At 39.9% G+C, this 15,756-nt stretch overlaps 1 protein-coding gene across 2 annotated transcripts; it reads right to left on the reverse strand.

The window, feature by feature from the left end:
• Positions 1–1,508: 1,508 nt before the first annotated feature.
• Positions 1,509–9,193, reverse strand: pld5 (phospholipase D family, member 5). 2 transcript variants are annotated; one of them, XM_044345533.1, is made up of 10 exons: positions 8,837–9,192; positions 6,724–6,860; positions 6,444–6,627; positions 6,071–6,179; positions 5,412–5,539; positions 4,222–4,419; positions 3,377–3,528; positions 3,040–3,205; positions 2,764–2,857; positions 1,509–2,347 (listed from the first exon to the last, which is right to left on the reverse strand). In XM_044345533.1, exons 1-10 carry the CDS (start codon positions 8,867–8,869, stop codon positions 2,094–2,096), a joined length of 1,455 nt encoding a protein of 484 aa, XP_044201468.1. In that variant the 5' UTR covers positions 8,870–9,192; the 3' UTR covers positions 1,509–2,093. The 2 variants fall into 2 exon arrangements, with proteins under 2 accessions (XP_044201468.1, XP_044201469.1); XM_044345534.1 differs by having other exon boundaries at positions 2,195–2,347; positions 2,796–2,857; positions 8,837–9,193.
• Between the last annotated feature and the right edge of the window lie 6,563 nt (positions 9,194–15,756).

Raw genomic sequence — 15,756 nt, forward strand, 5'->3', positions numbered from 1 at the left:
GCAGCCTCTTTCACACGACAACAAAAGCAACACTGCTGTTACACACCCACCTCACCGTTTAGCCACTTCACTGCAGATGACTTTTTTTTTTTATGTGAGAAACTATTAAGAGACATGATAAAAATATTTAGGAACATTCAGCAAGGCGACTCTTATTAACCTTTAATAACAAATCTTAAAGACAAAGTTTTTGGTAGTGCAACTTCATTTTTGATTTTCAAGAAAATTTCTTCAACCTTAATCATAAAATATCCCTATTATGTAGCCTGATACACTCAGTAATTTGGCTATTTCAGGGAGATTGAGATGCAGTAAAACGCAGAGGTGGATATCCATGTGTGGGATGAGGAAATGTTCTCCTTCCCACTGAATACAAAACATCAACTCATGCCAAACTTTGGCAGCCAGAGATCAGTAACGGTGCCACAACACCACCTAGTGTTTAAGACTGGAACCAAACTGTCACTGATACAAATAAACACTGTAATACCGAGATGTGACTTTACAGTAATAACATCATAATCACTACATGATTTATTCAGATAATTATAATCTATATTTTCCAAAATTAAAATCTTTTAAATAAATCAAATTTCTTTAAATTGAATCAATTCACTCACAGGGAATATAAGCTACATTTAAAAATACATTATATTTTACAATTGGCTTTGAATGCACCCCTTTAATAATAGTATAATGTAAATAATCAGAATGTCTATATAATTTCTTGTAAATAATACACTTTCAAAACTTCATGATTAAATTTAATTAATCTGAATGACAGATGTGAGATGTTTCCCTTCTGTCAACAGCCAAATACACAGTATATACTCCACTTATATTATTTGTGATAATAACATTTAATTCAAGTATTCAGTTTTAATGTGTTATTACTGATGGTTTTCTTCACTGTCAACTCACATATTTGTCTGTCAGCTTGTTTTGAAGTTTGTCTGCCCCCCAGTGGCCGAATATGGTACATGCAGCATTAAAAGTTGGACGCTTTTGTTGATGCTTCTGTCTAGATCTTGAGTATAACTCCAAATCAAACTGAATTCATGTTTTGATCTATTTCTAGTGTAGAAAAGTTTTTTGTTATATTACAAATTTTGTTACATTCTGAGGGATTTTGAGAAGATTATATTATAGATACACATTGACCTCATTAGATACACCTGCACACATGCATATACATTTTCTTCTAATGACATCAAAACTAAAATCCTTTATTGAAATACTACAGCTGATTCTCTGACTGTCCTTATGTTTCGAATCTGTTTTTCCATTTTAGTCGCCTCACAAGAGGCTCTCTTGAGTTACAGCTTGCAAGTGGGTCAGATAAAATGAAAAAATAAAAATGATTGAGCAGCACTGCAGGAATCGGTGACATCTTACTATTATTTTTGAGGAACCTGACCTTGTTTTGCTGGAATATGTGTGTAAGTGTTGGACACTCAATGCTTCCCATCTTGAAATGAACACAATGACAAGTAGGAAAAAAAGGAAATTTAATGAGGGTGAAAGTTTTCAATGAGATGATAAACAGCTGTGTGTGCATCTCAATCAAGAAACTGCAGACAAATACATGCAGTAGCATTACAAATCGTAAATGGTATGCAAATCCAAAGATAGTAAAAAAGTTTATAAAATACATATTAAAACTCTAAACAAAAATAGTGCATCATCATTAAATAATAAATGTAATTTGTTATGGTGAGTTTGATGAGAAACTTCTATGGATTTAAATAAATAAATAGATATATAAATAGATTAAATAGAACATATTGATTCATCCTATTGCTTATCTTAGAAGTATATAATTTGAATTTGAATATTGCTTTGAATATTCATGCAGCGGTACATGCTCATATAACAGTCAACAATTGATTAAATAGCTACATACTGTTACTGTGACTTTCAACTTCAACATTGTCTTTGTTGACTGTAAGTGAATCTGTTAAATTTAACATAATCACATAATCAAAGTCAGGTCTAATAGTGTAGGTTTACATTCTTATATTGTGTACAAGTTTTGTAAAATGTAGCATATTCAGGCATATTGAGGCTGTAGGATATAGAGAGATATTCTGTGCTTATAAAGATAAAGGGTTGTTTTCCTCCTTAATCTCCATTTGAATCTTCGCCTGCTGCAGGTTTCTGTATTTGCTTTCTTGATTTTTGCTTCCTTGTAGGCTCTTGGCGTAACGTGACCTCCAGTCTCTTTCAAAAGCAGCTTTGACTTGTTCCAAGATCGACAATCTGCTGTCTGTAAGATTATTTTTCATCTTGACCATCAGTCCAACTCCTGCATTAATGGCAAAGTCGCTCCCCACCCAGTCATGGTTCCCTGCGGAGAAAAAGAAAACTGTATCTGTAACAGCTGTTATCTCAAGAAAATAATGACTTTGAGTTCCAATAGCCTACTGTTGTTTTTCTCTTGATGTCTGTGTGTGCAAATCTATACATAGTTTGGTGTTGACATCTTGGGAAATATGCTTGCTTGCTTTCTTGCTGAGGATTAGATGAGAAGATTGACTCATATAAAGAAGTGGCATCAATCTTGTCATCTAATGCTCAGCAAGTAAGTGAATGAGCATATTTCCCCAGCTGTTCCTTTAAAGAAAAGTACTGTCATTGTTTAAAATGACAATAAAATCATGACATATTTAGTTATCTTAAAACATATGTAAATGTAAATGTAATTCCATAAAATAAGTTTACATGTAAATTGAATTCATTACAAACAAATGATGCGTTGCCTACCAACATAAAGCGCACTGTCGGTCACCACATACTTGTTGTGGTTCAGTCCATGTTGAACATCGTCCTTTTGCTCCTTGTTGTGACTAAAAAACTTCTGTAAACCATATCATTGAACAAAATCAATACATGAAGATACATCATAAATTCTTAACACATTAAATACATGCATACATGCATTTAATATTTACAATATCAATCAGGAACATTTTGTACTATAGTTTAATGTAAACACCAAACTACAGACATATTTGGAGACAATTATGTTAATTCACGTACCACCTCCAGGGAACAGTTGTGCAGATGCATGCACAGCGACTTGAGGGAGGTCACAAAGTTAAAGGTGAGCGGATGAGTCTTCTTCCAAAAGCTTATCAGCAGGCGAACTCTGACTCCTCTCACAACCACAGCCTCCCTGATCACCTCATCGATAGGTGACCAGTACCTAATGATGGATCCTTTGTTATTAGACAAATGCTTATACATATACACATACAGTGTGTTCATATGTGTTGCGCATATGAATATGAACTGAACTCATAAATACTGTTACAAAAACACATGTTTCAATGTCAACGCTCTTGAACATACAGTGTTTTGATGTTAAACTCTGTACCTTGTGACCGAGGTTCTTCTGAAACTCCTGCTCACCAGAGGGAGGTAGTCCGTCACAGATATGAAGATGAATGTTTTTGCACTCTGGATGACTTGAGAGATGGCGTCCACATCTCTGGTGCGATCTTTAGTGCAGAAGAGTTCAGGAGAGGTCTGCAGAAAGAATACATCACTCAAGTTTGCAACCAAAATGTATATAAAGATCACAAAAAAACCTGAAGAACTGAAAGTGGATGAAAAAAAGTGGTTGAAATATCTTTAACATTCAGTTTTTTCGTCTAATTTACGCCACAGTAAGAGATATTTTACTCTTAATTGCAACGTATTAGTGACCTCCAGTTTTGCGAAATATCTCACAGCTTCAGACTACACTCTTGAAAGAATAAAAGGCAAGAAAAACAACAAGGCAAATTTCCTCAACTATTTGTCATTATAAGAAGAAGTGAGGCACATGAGCAGGTTGGAGTTGCCAGCAGCCTGTAACAGCATGGCTTCATTAGTTCCTATAGGATGATAAATGTCTTAAATGCAACTGATAAGCGTCCTGTCGCTTAGAGGGTAACAAGATTCATTACTGTCAAATTAGGCTGAGGTACTGACTCAAGATGCTCCTCAGCATGATATTAACATGATTAATAACCCCCTGTGTGTGCCTGTTATTAGTTGGTAATGAAACTTTTATAAAGGCCTCCACCATCTAGCCCAGAATCAGGAAATGAGTGCCTTAAGAGGGATGTAAAACAGTCACAGAGTTTATTACAGACACGACCTGTGGTTTGTGCTTTTTGACTAGTGTGTTTCTTTACTTCTGGCATTATACTGTAACAGAACAGATTCATCCCTCACAGACACATAGGCAGTGGCCCAGGTAGCGTTGAGTTGTAGCTCTAGGGCGTTGTGTTTTCCATAGAGGGCTGTAACTCTCTTCGACCAGATGGAGGGGATGTAGTCCCTGTCATGGAGCTGCCAGTAGAAGGAAAAGACTCGGTGGAGGTCCAGACCCAGACAGCTGCAGTTATACACCATCACCCCCAGTTCTTTCCTCTGCAGGTTTGTCAGAAAGGAGCACACAGGGAGAGGTGATGCAGCAGAAGAGTTACAGGCGTGTTGGCTCTATAGACATGCTTTGTACATGTGATAGAGGATGTGGAGTCAGATAAAAGGCTAAACAAGTGACGGTAAGGGGGTTTTTTTAGCAAGCACTGATAGAGTGAGAATAGTAACACTCTAAATAGTCTAATAATACTGTAGCAATTTTAAGAGTAGAAGAGGATCAGGTTGTTTCTGAAAAGCAAAAACAAGATAATTGTCCTAAATATACTCTAGCGTGGTCATTAACTACACAGCAGACATTTGTTTTGTGTTTATTCTATTTTAGTGTGTGACCCAGAAGGAAGCATGCAGAGGTTTCAGTCCATTGTGTTACCATGTATGGTGAATTTAGGACAGACTCTGCTTTTCTCCCTTTTTGCGTCTCTTCTTCCCTGCCTGTCTGTCATTTATTCTCTCTTTCTCTCTCTCTCTATGTACATACACCACACACACCCACCCACACACACACACACATATATTCATGTACTGTATGTGTCCAGTCCTACTTGATTACACTCAACAGTAGTTCTTCCTCCAGCTAGCGTTGAAGCATGAAAAGTGCCAAGTAATCACTTCAAGTTAAAGTATGCTAATACTCTCTGGCTCCTCCTCCATTTTGAATTACATACCAAATGCAAAGTGAGATGCTTCTTGTCTCTCTGGACTTCCTCAGACAGCAATTTTAAATAATCCTTCATATCTATTAAGAGATGCTGGAGTAACTGCATAAAAAGGTACAGGTGTACAGCATGTTGACGTCCCTATTAGGTGCAAAGATGATCATTTAATTAAATTTGTGCATGTCTAGGTTTTATTTATGAGAGACCAAAAGCTACTGTAGCCATGTTGAAGTCAGAGATAAATTGCAGACCTGGCAACGCTCATTTATCCCCTCTTCTGATGTCATGCTGCACACTTTTGGCGTTGCTGGTGCTTGTTATTACCTTGGAGAGTGACCTCCAGTCCATAGCAGCGCTCCCGATGTAAATGTGTTTCCGATCCACTATCCAGAATGAAGAATGCAGTCCTCCTCTGGTAAAAGCTGTCATATTAACAAAATGAACCTCTGCATCTGGGCAGCGAGAAACAGACAAAGAGCGGTGAGAATATGAAAAGTTTGAGAGAATGAGATGGGGAGAATCGTGGAAAATTGCCAGTTGGCCTTGGACTGCCTGATGGATATGTGGGCAAAGCAGGCAGGCAGTCTGAGAGGTAAAGGCTTTGACAGGAAACTGGTCAGGTACATTTGCACATTCATGATTTTTTGACCTTGATTGTGAAGTTTGGCAGACAAAGGCTAATAAAGGTGATGGCTGTATGACCTGTGCTGTGGGGCTGCATGGGGTAAATGAATCTGCATCTGTTTTCCTTGAGACACCTCAGTGATGCTGTTCGCAATATGTAAAATATAGTGTTACTGGCTTAAACAGGGGACTAAAAGTGACTAAATTTGTAATTGAATACAGTGGAATCTTCTTTAAAAGGATTTTTTTACACAGGAAATGTCAGGGGAATAGTGTCAGGAGATATAAATCTTCATTCCTTTTTGCTACAGTGGTATAACAAATTGCTTTTATAAAATATAAATATGACAGCCACTCACTGTGTGCTGCCAAGGTCTTCAGTTCAGCAGAGTTAGTCACACTGCTGGAAATCTTCAGCTTAACCCCACGAGATTTCAGGCTGAGCAGACGCTGGAACAAAAGCTGACCCTGAAGAAGAGAGTGATGTTCTGTATCGCTGTAGCTGAACGTTTGTGAATTGTATCTACTTATACAGTAGTGTGGCTATTTGCGGATGTGTCTTAAAAGGGCAATACTTATATCTCAGCAGGACTAAGCTAATTAACATCGACATATAATCTTTACTAGAAAATAATTGTATTTTCTCTTGCAGAGAACCAGGGAAAAGCATTTGGTTCATGTTCTGCAGGAGTGTTGGGGGTCGTATTCAGACTGCCTGGCAAGAATTTGTACCTGTTTGGCAGTGCTCGCCATTGTTTCCAGGTCCCAGGAGTTTAAGTCCCAGACAGGTGACACCACCTCCACCGAGTGCTTTGCCTGGTCCAGCAGGGTGTGAAAGCCAACAGAGAGAGGGAAGTGGTGTCTGCCATCCACGAGGAGAGAGAGGTCATCTGGAATGTTCTCCACAAGTACGATGCTGAAAGTAAAACATGCCGGAGACTTAAGCGTGTGTAGAAATATGGCACTATGCCTTTTTTTCTTGCTTTCATGTCATACCTGTAGAACATCTTACCGGCAGTCATTGCTGCAGTTCTCCTCTGTGATACCATCCTCATCGTCCCCCCAAACGTCCACGGATGAAAAGATCAGCACCATCAGCACGGCAAAGCAGCACATCAGGGCAAAGATGGCAATGCACTTCTGCTGAGTCTGGAAGATGAGTGACACACATGTACAACATATTAACAAAAGTTAGATGTATCATTATATTGTTGGAGTGTTTGCGAGGGACGAATGATCGGCAGCATCTTAGAGCTCAACTCTTCCTCATGTTGTCACACAGCAAGTTAACATCTTGCAGTTAACCATGCAGATGACACTGACATGGCGATTCGTTTTGGGTGGTGTACAAAAGGGAAATGACCAGCCTTTAAATGCTAATGTCCTCAGTCAATACCATTGATTGGAAGATAGGATTCATGATCAATAAAACAACAACTGTACATCTTCTTTCGACAGTAGAAACTCTCGATTTGACAACCAGGCTGCTGAGGATTTACATACTCTGGAGCAAAAATCCCCCAGATTCCCAAATCTCACTTCATGCCACTCTCAGACACTCTCCAACTAAAGGCAAATTGATACGCACTAACGCCCAACGATAAGGAAGATTGGAAAGCTCTGGTTTATGCTTTTCTGTGTACATTTCTCTATACCGCCTGCTTTGTTGTTCTAGCGATTCCCAGCAGAAAGGAATTTTATGACCTCTGTGCCAGGACGGATACAGCCAACGCGGCATTCATGACACGCAATAACAAAGCCTATATTTGTGTGTATATGTTTGTGCAGTATATGGTATATTCTGGTTGTAATAAGGGTGGACTGACAATCAGAGTGGTCAGCGGTTATAATGCAGCAGCCTTATTGTCTTGATCCAGCCTGAGGAGCCTTGATTTTCACAGTTTTAAAAGTGCAGTTAGGCACTTCTGTTTTGCTTACAACTACAGATTTTCACCATCCCTGCCTTGTTTGGCTTTGTCAGTTTTGTGAGCTGTCAACATGGCATTAGATATTCTCTTTTGTTGTCTTTGATCAATCAAATGAATTGGATCCCGCTGATGTTTTTTGTAGAGTAAGCAGTAGTTTATTTCTCAGGAAAATGACTCCAAGCTAAAACTTTTGATTATTAAACAAAACAAAAACACTATTCAGCACCGTGTCATAGAGAAAATGGGTGTTGTGCGATGTTTTGCGAAGCCATCTCCCACTCCTCTCTGCACTGTCTGCCTCAGTCAATGAGGCTGAAAGACCTGGTGCCAGCCGGATGCACCTTACACTCCTCTGTTGTCCACTGAGACCTCTGAGCTCGTCATTACATTTATCGGAGTCAAGGACCATGCTTGACTTGTGGATGTGTACATGCCTGCGAGGAAATAAAGCCTCATGATACAGAACAGGACTGACAGTGTGAGACAGGTCAGTGCTAGATGAGCTACTGATACAGTAAGATACATTACATACATAAAAAACACAATAATAGTAGATAAACTTGTATCCACAGCTGTTTTCAATGCAAAATAACGTACACAGCTAGCACTAAATTAAGAACTGAAACAATGAATCGATTATTTGATTGTAAGAGATTAAGTTTGTAAAAATTTGATAATGATAATGATCGTTTATGTCATTTATCAAGCAAAAATGCCATACTGCAGCTGGCTCTAGCTTATTAAATGTGAGAACTTTCTTCATATCTAAAATGAATGTATTTGGGTTTTGAACTGTTTTTGTTGGACAAATCAAGCAATCTGAAGACGTCCCCTTGAGTTCCAGGATATTGTAATAGTCATTTTTTCACTATGTCTGACAAAATGAATTAAAAAACCCCAATAAATTAATCAGTAATGAAAATAATTGTTAGTTGCAGCCTGAGTTTACATACAGTTTGTACACATCTCTGTTTTTTTCTTGAGAACAGTGTCCAAATAAATTAATGTAACGATTTTAAGGCTTCATCGAAATTAATCAATTACCGAATAAGACTATAATGTAATGGAAGGCAGCAAGAAAAGCAAATTGTGGCAAACATGCACTAAAAATTCCACCGACAGACAAAATGAAAATAACATCACATATTAAGATAGATGCACAATGAAGCATGTGTAGTTGGAGGCTGTAAACGTCACCTTCAAAGGTTCCTGTGTGGTTGGTCCCGCCATGAGAGCAGCACTCCTTCAAACTTCTATGACAGGTGAGAAACAGCAGCTCAGTCACAACATATCTTCGTCTATCAGTCTGTCTTTCTGCCAGCCCTCACTACCCAGCAGACCACTCCACTGTCTTCACACTCTGCAGCTGGCTTCATCTTGCTGGTGCCTCACTGTCCTGGAAGGTATGTGTGTGCACCTCAGGTCCTGATCCGCCCCGCGTCCTGACATCTTTCCTCCAACCTCGGACTGTGTGTGTGTGTGTGTGTTTCTGTGTGTGTGTGTGTGTATGTGTGAGCAGTATGTGTGCTCCTCAGTCTCTCCTTCTCCACACTGACACTGTAGAGGCAGTAGGAGAGATAGAGACAGACCAACCCCTCTCGCACAAACGACCAATACAGAGCTGTAGATCCGAGCTCCAGCAATCCCCCCCCCTCCCTCCTCTTCGTCCCTCCTTCTCCTCTCTCCTCTGTATCTTCCTCTTTTATACACTTTGTGAACAAAACTCATTTGGCAGAAAGCACTTGGGCTTGGCTTAGAGGGGAGGGATGCTGAAACATGCTGTTGGTGATCCACTGTGTGTGACGGATGCTGCAAAATTCCATGTTGTTATCAAATCATTAGGTGGGACATAACATGACACACACACACACTCATACACACACACACACTCACAAACACACACAGCTCTGCCCAGAGAAGACAAAAGAATTTAAAATAGCCCTATACCTCTCATTAATAACTTCAACTGATGACAGAGTTGAATAAGTCAGCAATATTGTCTGCTTTAATCCCAGCTGTCTTTAAATCATTTTAATAAATGTGCTTTTCAGTAATTCACAGAATCCAGCGCTCTCATTTGTTTTTCACCTCTACTGTGCATAGCTTCACATCTAAAGCTCTAACTCTCACTGTCGTTCAGAAGCATATTAAAGGGCCTCGGTTAGGAAAAAAAATGATATATGCAAACACTTTCTCACACCCTTTTATTCACCCTAGCCCTTCTCTCACAGATGAGTATAGCGTTGCCTAATAGCAGGAAACAGCATATGCTGTTGACTGCAGGCAAGCTGCTGCTCCGTTTATGAGTCCAGGAATGACCTAATGGGGGGTGAGAGAGTAATGAAAGGCGGAGAGAGGTGCAGAGAGAGGCAGGGTGCAAGAATTTCTTAAAAGTGTATTAAATTATAAGCTATATCTTATTCTCTTTAAAGCCTCATGAATAGGATTGTAATTGTGTCAATGAAACAGCTGATGATTGATTATTGTAACTCCCAGAGTATGCAGGGTAAGTCTGAGTTTTAATTATTAAGACTGGTGGGACACTGTGTGAGATCCCAGAGAGATATTGGAATAAAATGTAACAAAGTCACAGCAGTGAAACCTGCTGTGTGTGTCTGGGGCAGGTGACCTCTGCACGTCACCCTGTGTGTGAAAGAGAGAAACAGAAGGGACAGAAAGGTTTGAGTCACTTCCCAGGAGAGGTGATTGTTTCTAAAGCTGTACACATGGGGTCAAACAAACACACTTTTAAACAGGAAGAGGAACAAAGTGACCAGAGAAGGATCCTCAGTCGGTGTCAACAATGAGACAGAAGCACAGGGCAATTTTTAGCTGAAGATGCTATGATATGCCGAGCCAACAGTCAGCGGCGGTCATGAATCTGTTGACATAAACAATTTACCAAGTGCACAGTCACTGCTATGATGTTAAATTTAATTTTAACCATTTGTACGAATGCAACATTGAATGGTCTCGTATAAAATGCCTACCAGTCCCTTTTCCTGTCTTCTTTTGAACAGCTGTAGAAGCTTTCCTTGATCTGTACACTTTTCAAGCACTGCTGTTTGCAGGAGAGCAGGTCGAAGGTCACAGCAGCCTTTACCGTTCATCCCTACTCCCTCTGGACCGTCTGTACAGAACATCACTGCCTGATAATGTAAAGCACAGTTCTCCAACAAGAAGAACTAATTATACATAAATAGACACACTTCAAGGCTCTTTCACACTTTGCACAAAAATGAAGCAAATCATCATACTACACTGGGCCTACATGGCTTGCATGTGCACAATATGTACGTATGTGTGTGTGTGTGTGTGTATGACAAAAATAAGGTAGTGTAAGAAGCTTGGGGTCTATATTTTTTTCAACTAGTCTTGGTCAGTTATTACTTTTTTACTGCAAGAATGGGAACTGGATCCCTGTATAGACTCTCCATCATGTTTTTGACATCCCAGTAAGGTTTGATTAGGTTATTTCAACAGCATTCCACTGATGTATTTCAGTATAGTTAGGTTCTAATACATGCTGAAATATATTAATTAACATGCCATGATAATAACAATTATATGTGACCAAGACATGCAAAAGACTTCCACTTTTCAACCCAATTTAACTTAATGTTTTGTTACCTAAACTATGCTTACAGGCGTACATTTATAATTATGCAACATGACATATTGTCACAATTAAGTTACACATGAATTATGCCCCCCCCATCCAATCACACCTCTACGAAGGACATCTCAATGTAGGTGTTTCACCTTCACACCAAAAGCTCAGCACCAGGTTTCCATGCGTGCACAGGATGTGGTGTTTTCTTTTTTATGTTGCCATAGCTTCAGAGTCAGGGTGATATGTGCTGAGTGAAGGCTGACTGGGCACAACGCCATGGGAGACAGCTGGGCCACATGCCAAAGGCACTGTGGATAGGGTGCAGATTGGGATCCAGCAGTGAAAAATGATCCTGTAAGGCTGTCTCATTCAGAAAGCTCCATCAGTTTGAGTGTCTGTCCATAGCAGAGCACTGGATCTACTTCTTTGGCCTCTACAGCTAGCCCACCACCACCACTGCAGTTCAAAGATATGTGATGGAGGATGATATGTATGTTTGTTGAAAAACTGATACTGGTACTGATACTGATACTGATACTAATCAAAAATAACACTGAGATTTCTAAGACTAGACTGCACAGCTGAAGAAAGGGACCCAATACACTTAGCAACCTTGGAAGCTAAGCTATCAGAAGCAAAGGTAAGGACTTAAGTCTTATCTGTGTTTAGATGTAAAAAAACTGTTTGCCATCCAGTCCTTAATGGCAGTCAGACAATTGTGCAAAACAGTCAGTTTGTCAGTCTCATCAGGCTTAAAAGAGACTGGAGTTGGATATCATCAGTGTAACAGTGATATAGGATACCTTTAAATTTGCTAATAATATGTCCTAAGAGAAGCATATACAAAGCAAATTATATAGAACCCAAGACAGAACCCTGAGGCACACCACACGAAAGAGCAGCAGTTTCAGACATGTAGGGACCACTCACTGCCTAAGCCTTTCAGTCTGTGATCTGCAGTATCAAAAGCTACGCTAAGATCCAGAAGCGCCAAAACAGAGCATTCACTCACATCAGAGACTCTGAGAAGAGCTGTTTCAGTGGATTGCTTCTGTTGGAAACCAGATTGGAATTTATCTAAAATGTTATGTGCAATCAAGACAGCAGTGAGCTGTTTGGCAACAACTTTCTCTAAGACTTTTGAAATAAAAGGCAGCTTGGATATAGGCCTGTGTTTTTTGGGAAGGGATGGAAGCATAGACATACTGCATTTGTTGATTAATTTTGCCTCATTAGGAGGAGGTGGGTTGGGTGGCTAGATAGCTAGATGGCAAAAAGTGGACTTTGCTGCAGGAGACTGCTGTTCACCTCCTGTTTGTAACAGTCTTGGAAAGTGGCATATTGTCTGGACGGCAGAAATGTAACCAAAACTAACTATAACCATAGGTTGTTTTTTGCCGGCTGAATTTTAGACCTATACTGTTGTTTAATTATGAGGATGTGTTGGTAAATGTGGTTGCAAATGCCTTAAGAATTACAGCAGTTCATGTCAGCCAGGCCACATGTAGAAGAATGTGCAAACACATTATGGGAAAACTGCATAGCGAAGCATTTCAGCTGCAGTGTTGTGATGTTGTTATTTGGCACTTAAAACTGTTAAAAATAGTCAAAGGTAGGTGGTGCTATCTGCAGGAAAAAACGAATGCCCATGGCATCGTTTTCCACCATATTTGACTGAAAATAAACATGTGAACAGTCATGTTGAAAAAAAAAACATAAAAAAGCTACAAATTAAGCTAACTTGTTGCAAGTAGATACACGTCTCTTCAGGCGGCTCTTGTTCCCTTTTACTTATTTTTTTAGTTGTCTCCCTTCTTGAAAATAATCAGCATGTAGTTCTACAGACAAAGCATAAACATTACAAGCTCCCACAATCATATCAGCAGCATTGCATACATTTATCATCAGCCCTGGTAAGCAATTTTGGTTATACTCCACCTCCTCCTCCATCATACACGCCTGTGTTACTCTGCTCTGATATAATGAAGAATAACAACGTTATTGCACCATCCAGAAATCAAACCTGACCCACATTCGTGGCAGGTAAAGACTTTGTTATTGATCTGCTGTTAACAAACCCTCATGTAAGTAAATAAAGTGGAAAGGTATTTAATCTATATTTTATGTATTTAATTGTGTCAGATCTGTGGAGAGGTGTGTGGTAATGGTATGGTGTACATATTGGCATGGCGCTGTGTTGTGACTGAATTTATTTTTCGAGAAAAATAATGTAGCCCAGTGCAGTAAGATATGAATTTACTGCTAAAATCTACCGGATCCTGAAGTAAAGTTGAAGGATTACACACTGAGTCTCAGACATATTGAAAACAGGAAAATAAAAGAAATAGTTCTGGTGGTTAAGAAGTTAGGATCCTTCAGTAGGTAGCATGCGTCTTTTTGTAGTGTGTGTGTTTGTGTCTGTATTATGTGTGTGTGTGGCAGCAGTGAAGAAAGTGGTAATCAATTCTCATCTGAGGCAAAAGAGCTCAGTTGCACACTTCTCCCTATGCTGAGGCTGATGCACCACAGGCATGCAGAATGAATGAGTTTCCAGTAGATGAAACTAACTTTCCCTGGTTCACAGGATGCCATATTGCATATTAGACAATGTGGCTGGTAGATTGCTTCTTCTGGGTATGGTTTTACACGCTTTAGATCCTTCTATATAAATTTAGATTCTTGGCTGACTGGGATTTATTGTCACATACCACCTTTTGATTTGTTGGATGTAAAACTACAATTTAAGATTCAGAGTTTGAATATAGGTCACCAAGATTCAACTCCACCTCTTAATTTTCTCAAAAGCAGATGTACAGTTAAATGAATCATGTTGTCATGAGGTTTGAGAGTTACTTGACACTGTGCTCACCTGTTCCAGCTTGTCTTTGCATCGGAGAAAGATGGATGCAGAGTAAGCCTGCTGCTGGACAGTACTGTAGCTGCTGCTCTTCATTTTGGACAGACGGGGCAGGGGAGCCTCCTCTTGCCCCCTCGACCATGGATCATTTGACAGCTCCATTGATGACCTGTGTGCTGCTGTCTGCTGGGGCACAGGCACAGTCTGAAGTCACCACACACACACACACACACAGACTCACAGCAAAGCACACACACAGATGCTGTCACTCCCCTCTTTTCTTTTCTATCTACCACTCAGTAGCTGAATCAGCCACTATTGCTCTCTAGACCTTATAACTCTGAGCTACAGTCTCCACCCTGTTTGGTCTGTTTATGGCCAGAGCACCAATGCCTCCTCACACTCCCACAGACCTGTTGGGGAGGGTGTGGGTCTTTTGCGTGTGTAGTTGGTCTCCAGTGCAGACGGGATAGGAGGGGCGTGCAGTGGGCTTCTAGATTGGATGGAGGTGCAACAGGAGCTGCTGCAGAAAGCAGCAGCAGCAGCAAGCGAAAGAGAGTAATCTGATTGAGAAAAGTGTGAGGAGACTTTCAGACATGAAGACACACACACACACACACACATACACACATGCACAACCGTATGAAATCTAATTTCTCCCATTTGCGCCTCACACACAGAATACTGATACGCAGAGACAGAATGTCCTGAGCTACCTTCACCTGAAGAAAACTTTTGCATCGGTCGAGAAAGGCGACATATGCCTCACACACAAATACACACACGCACATACATACACACTAACAAGATGACTGCAGGTTTTTATAGCCTGCGCAATTTACGTTATGGATACAAAAAGGTGCTGGTGTAAGAAAAATTGACTTTGCGGTGGCCACTGTGTCAATACTAGCAGAATTACTGTAAGTAGTGTTTCAGATTCATTAATTCAGTTCCTGTGGGGCATTTTAAAATAAGGACATGATAGTTGTCATTATTTTTGTAAAGGAATAGTCTAATGTTAAGGGAAAGGTGCTTATTTGCTTCCTTGCCAAGAGTTAGATGAGAAAAATGATACCACTCTCAATTGAGGTCAATCAGCCATTACTTTTGCTAGACTGTATCTTCCTAACAACACTTGTGCACCAATTCTGCAATATGCACCAGTGGATGTGAATACCCATTTTGCTGACAAATGATTTTTTTTTTTTTTGCATTTATCTGTTGTTCTCCTCCCCACTGCCCATAGCAATGATGGTCCATCAATGAGGAGGTGCAGAATATGTAAATGCCTCCAGTATCCTGCACACACCCAGCATAGCATCATACATCTTATTCACTCTGTGGCCGCATAGGTGCTAAATCATCAGTGGCAGCTCAAATTACACTGAATAGTGCATAGGGCACATGCTGTGCTTCACCTGGCAACTATTTTATATTCATGTTAATGTTTAAAATGTTTACATGAGTAAATAGACACATAATTCTTATTTTAAGGAGGTCCAGATCGACACCTCGGTGCTAAAGCTGCAGTGATATGAATATTTTATTCTCATACAATAAATGCCTACGGCATGAGTGCAGTGAAGAAGCCTACAGGGAACCTGAACTTAATAAAACTAAGTGGGAACAATCCAGCAAAACTCTTCC

This window comes from Thunnus albacares, chromosome 3 (genome assembly GCF_914725855.1).
Source record: "Thunnus albacares chromosome 3, fThuAlb1.1, whole genome shotgun sequence".
Lineage (NCBI taxonomy): Eukaryota > Metazoa > Chordata > Actinopteri > Scombriformes > Scombridae > Thunnus > Thunnus albacares.

Excerpts from the sequence above, each read along its gene's own strand:
- pld5 (XM_044345533.1), bottom strand. The coding sequence starts at position 8,869 with ATGGCGGGACCAACCACACAGGAACCTTTGAAG. Across the intron at positions 6,861-8,836 it reads CCACACAGGAACCTTTGAAG|ACTCAGCAGAAGTGCATTGC; the intron begins GTGACGTTTACA and ends CTCATCTTCCAG. Across the intron at positions 5,540-6,070 it reads GAAGACCTTGGCAGCACACA|ATGCAGAGGTTCATTTTGTT; the intron begins GTGAGTGGCTGT and ends CTCGCTGCCCAG.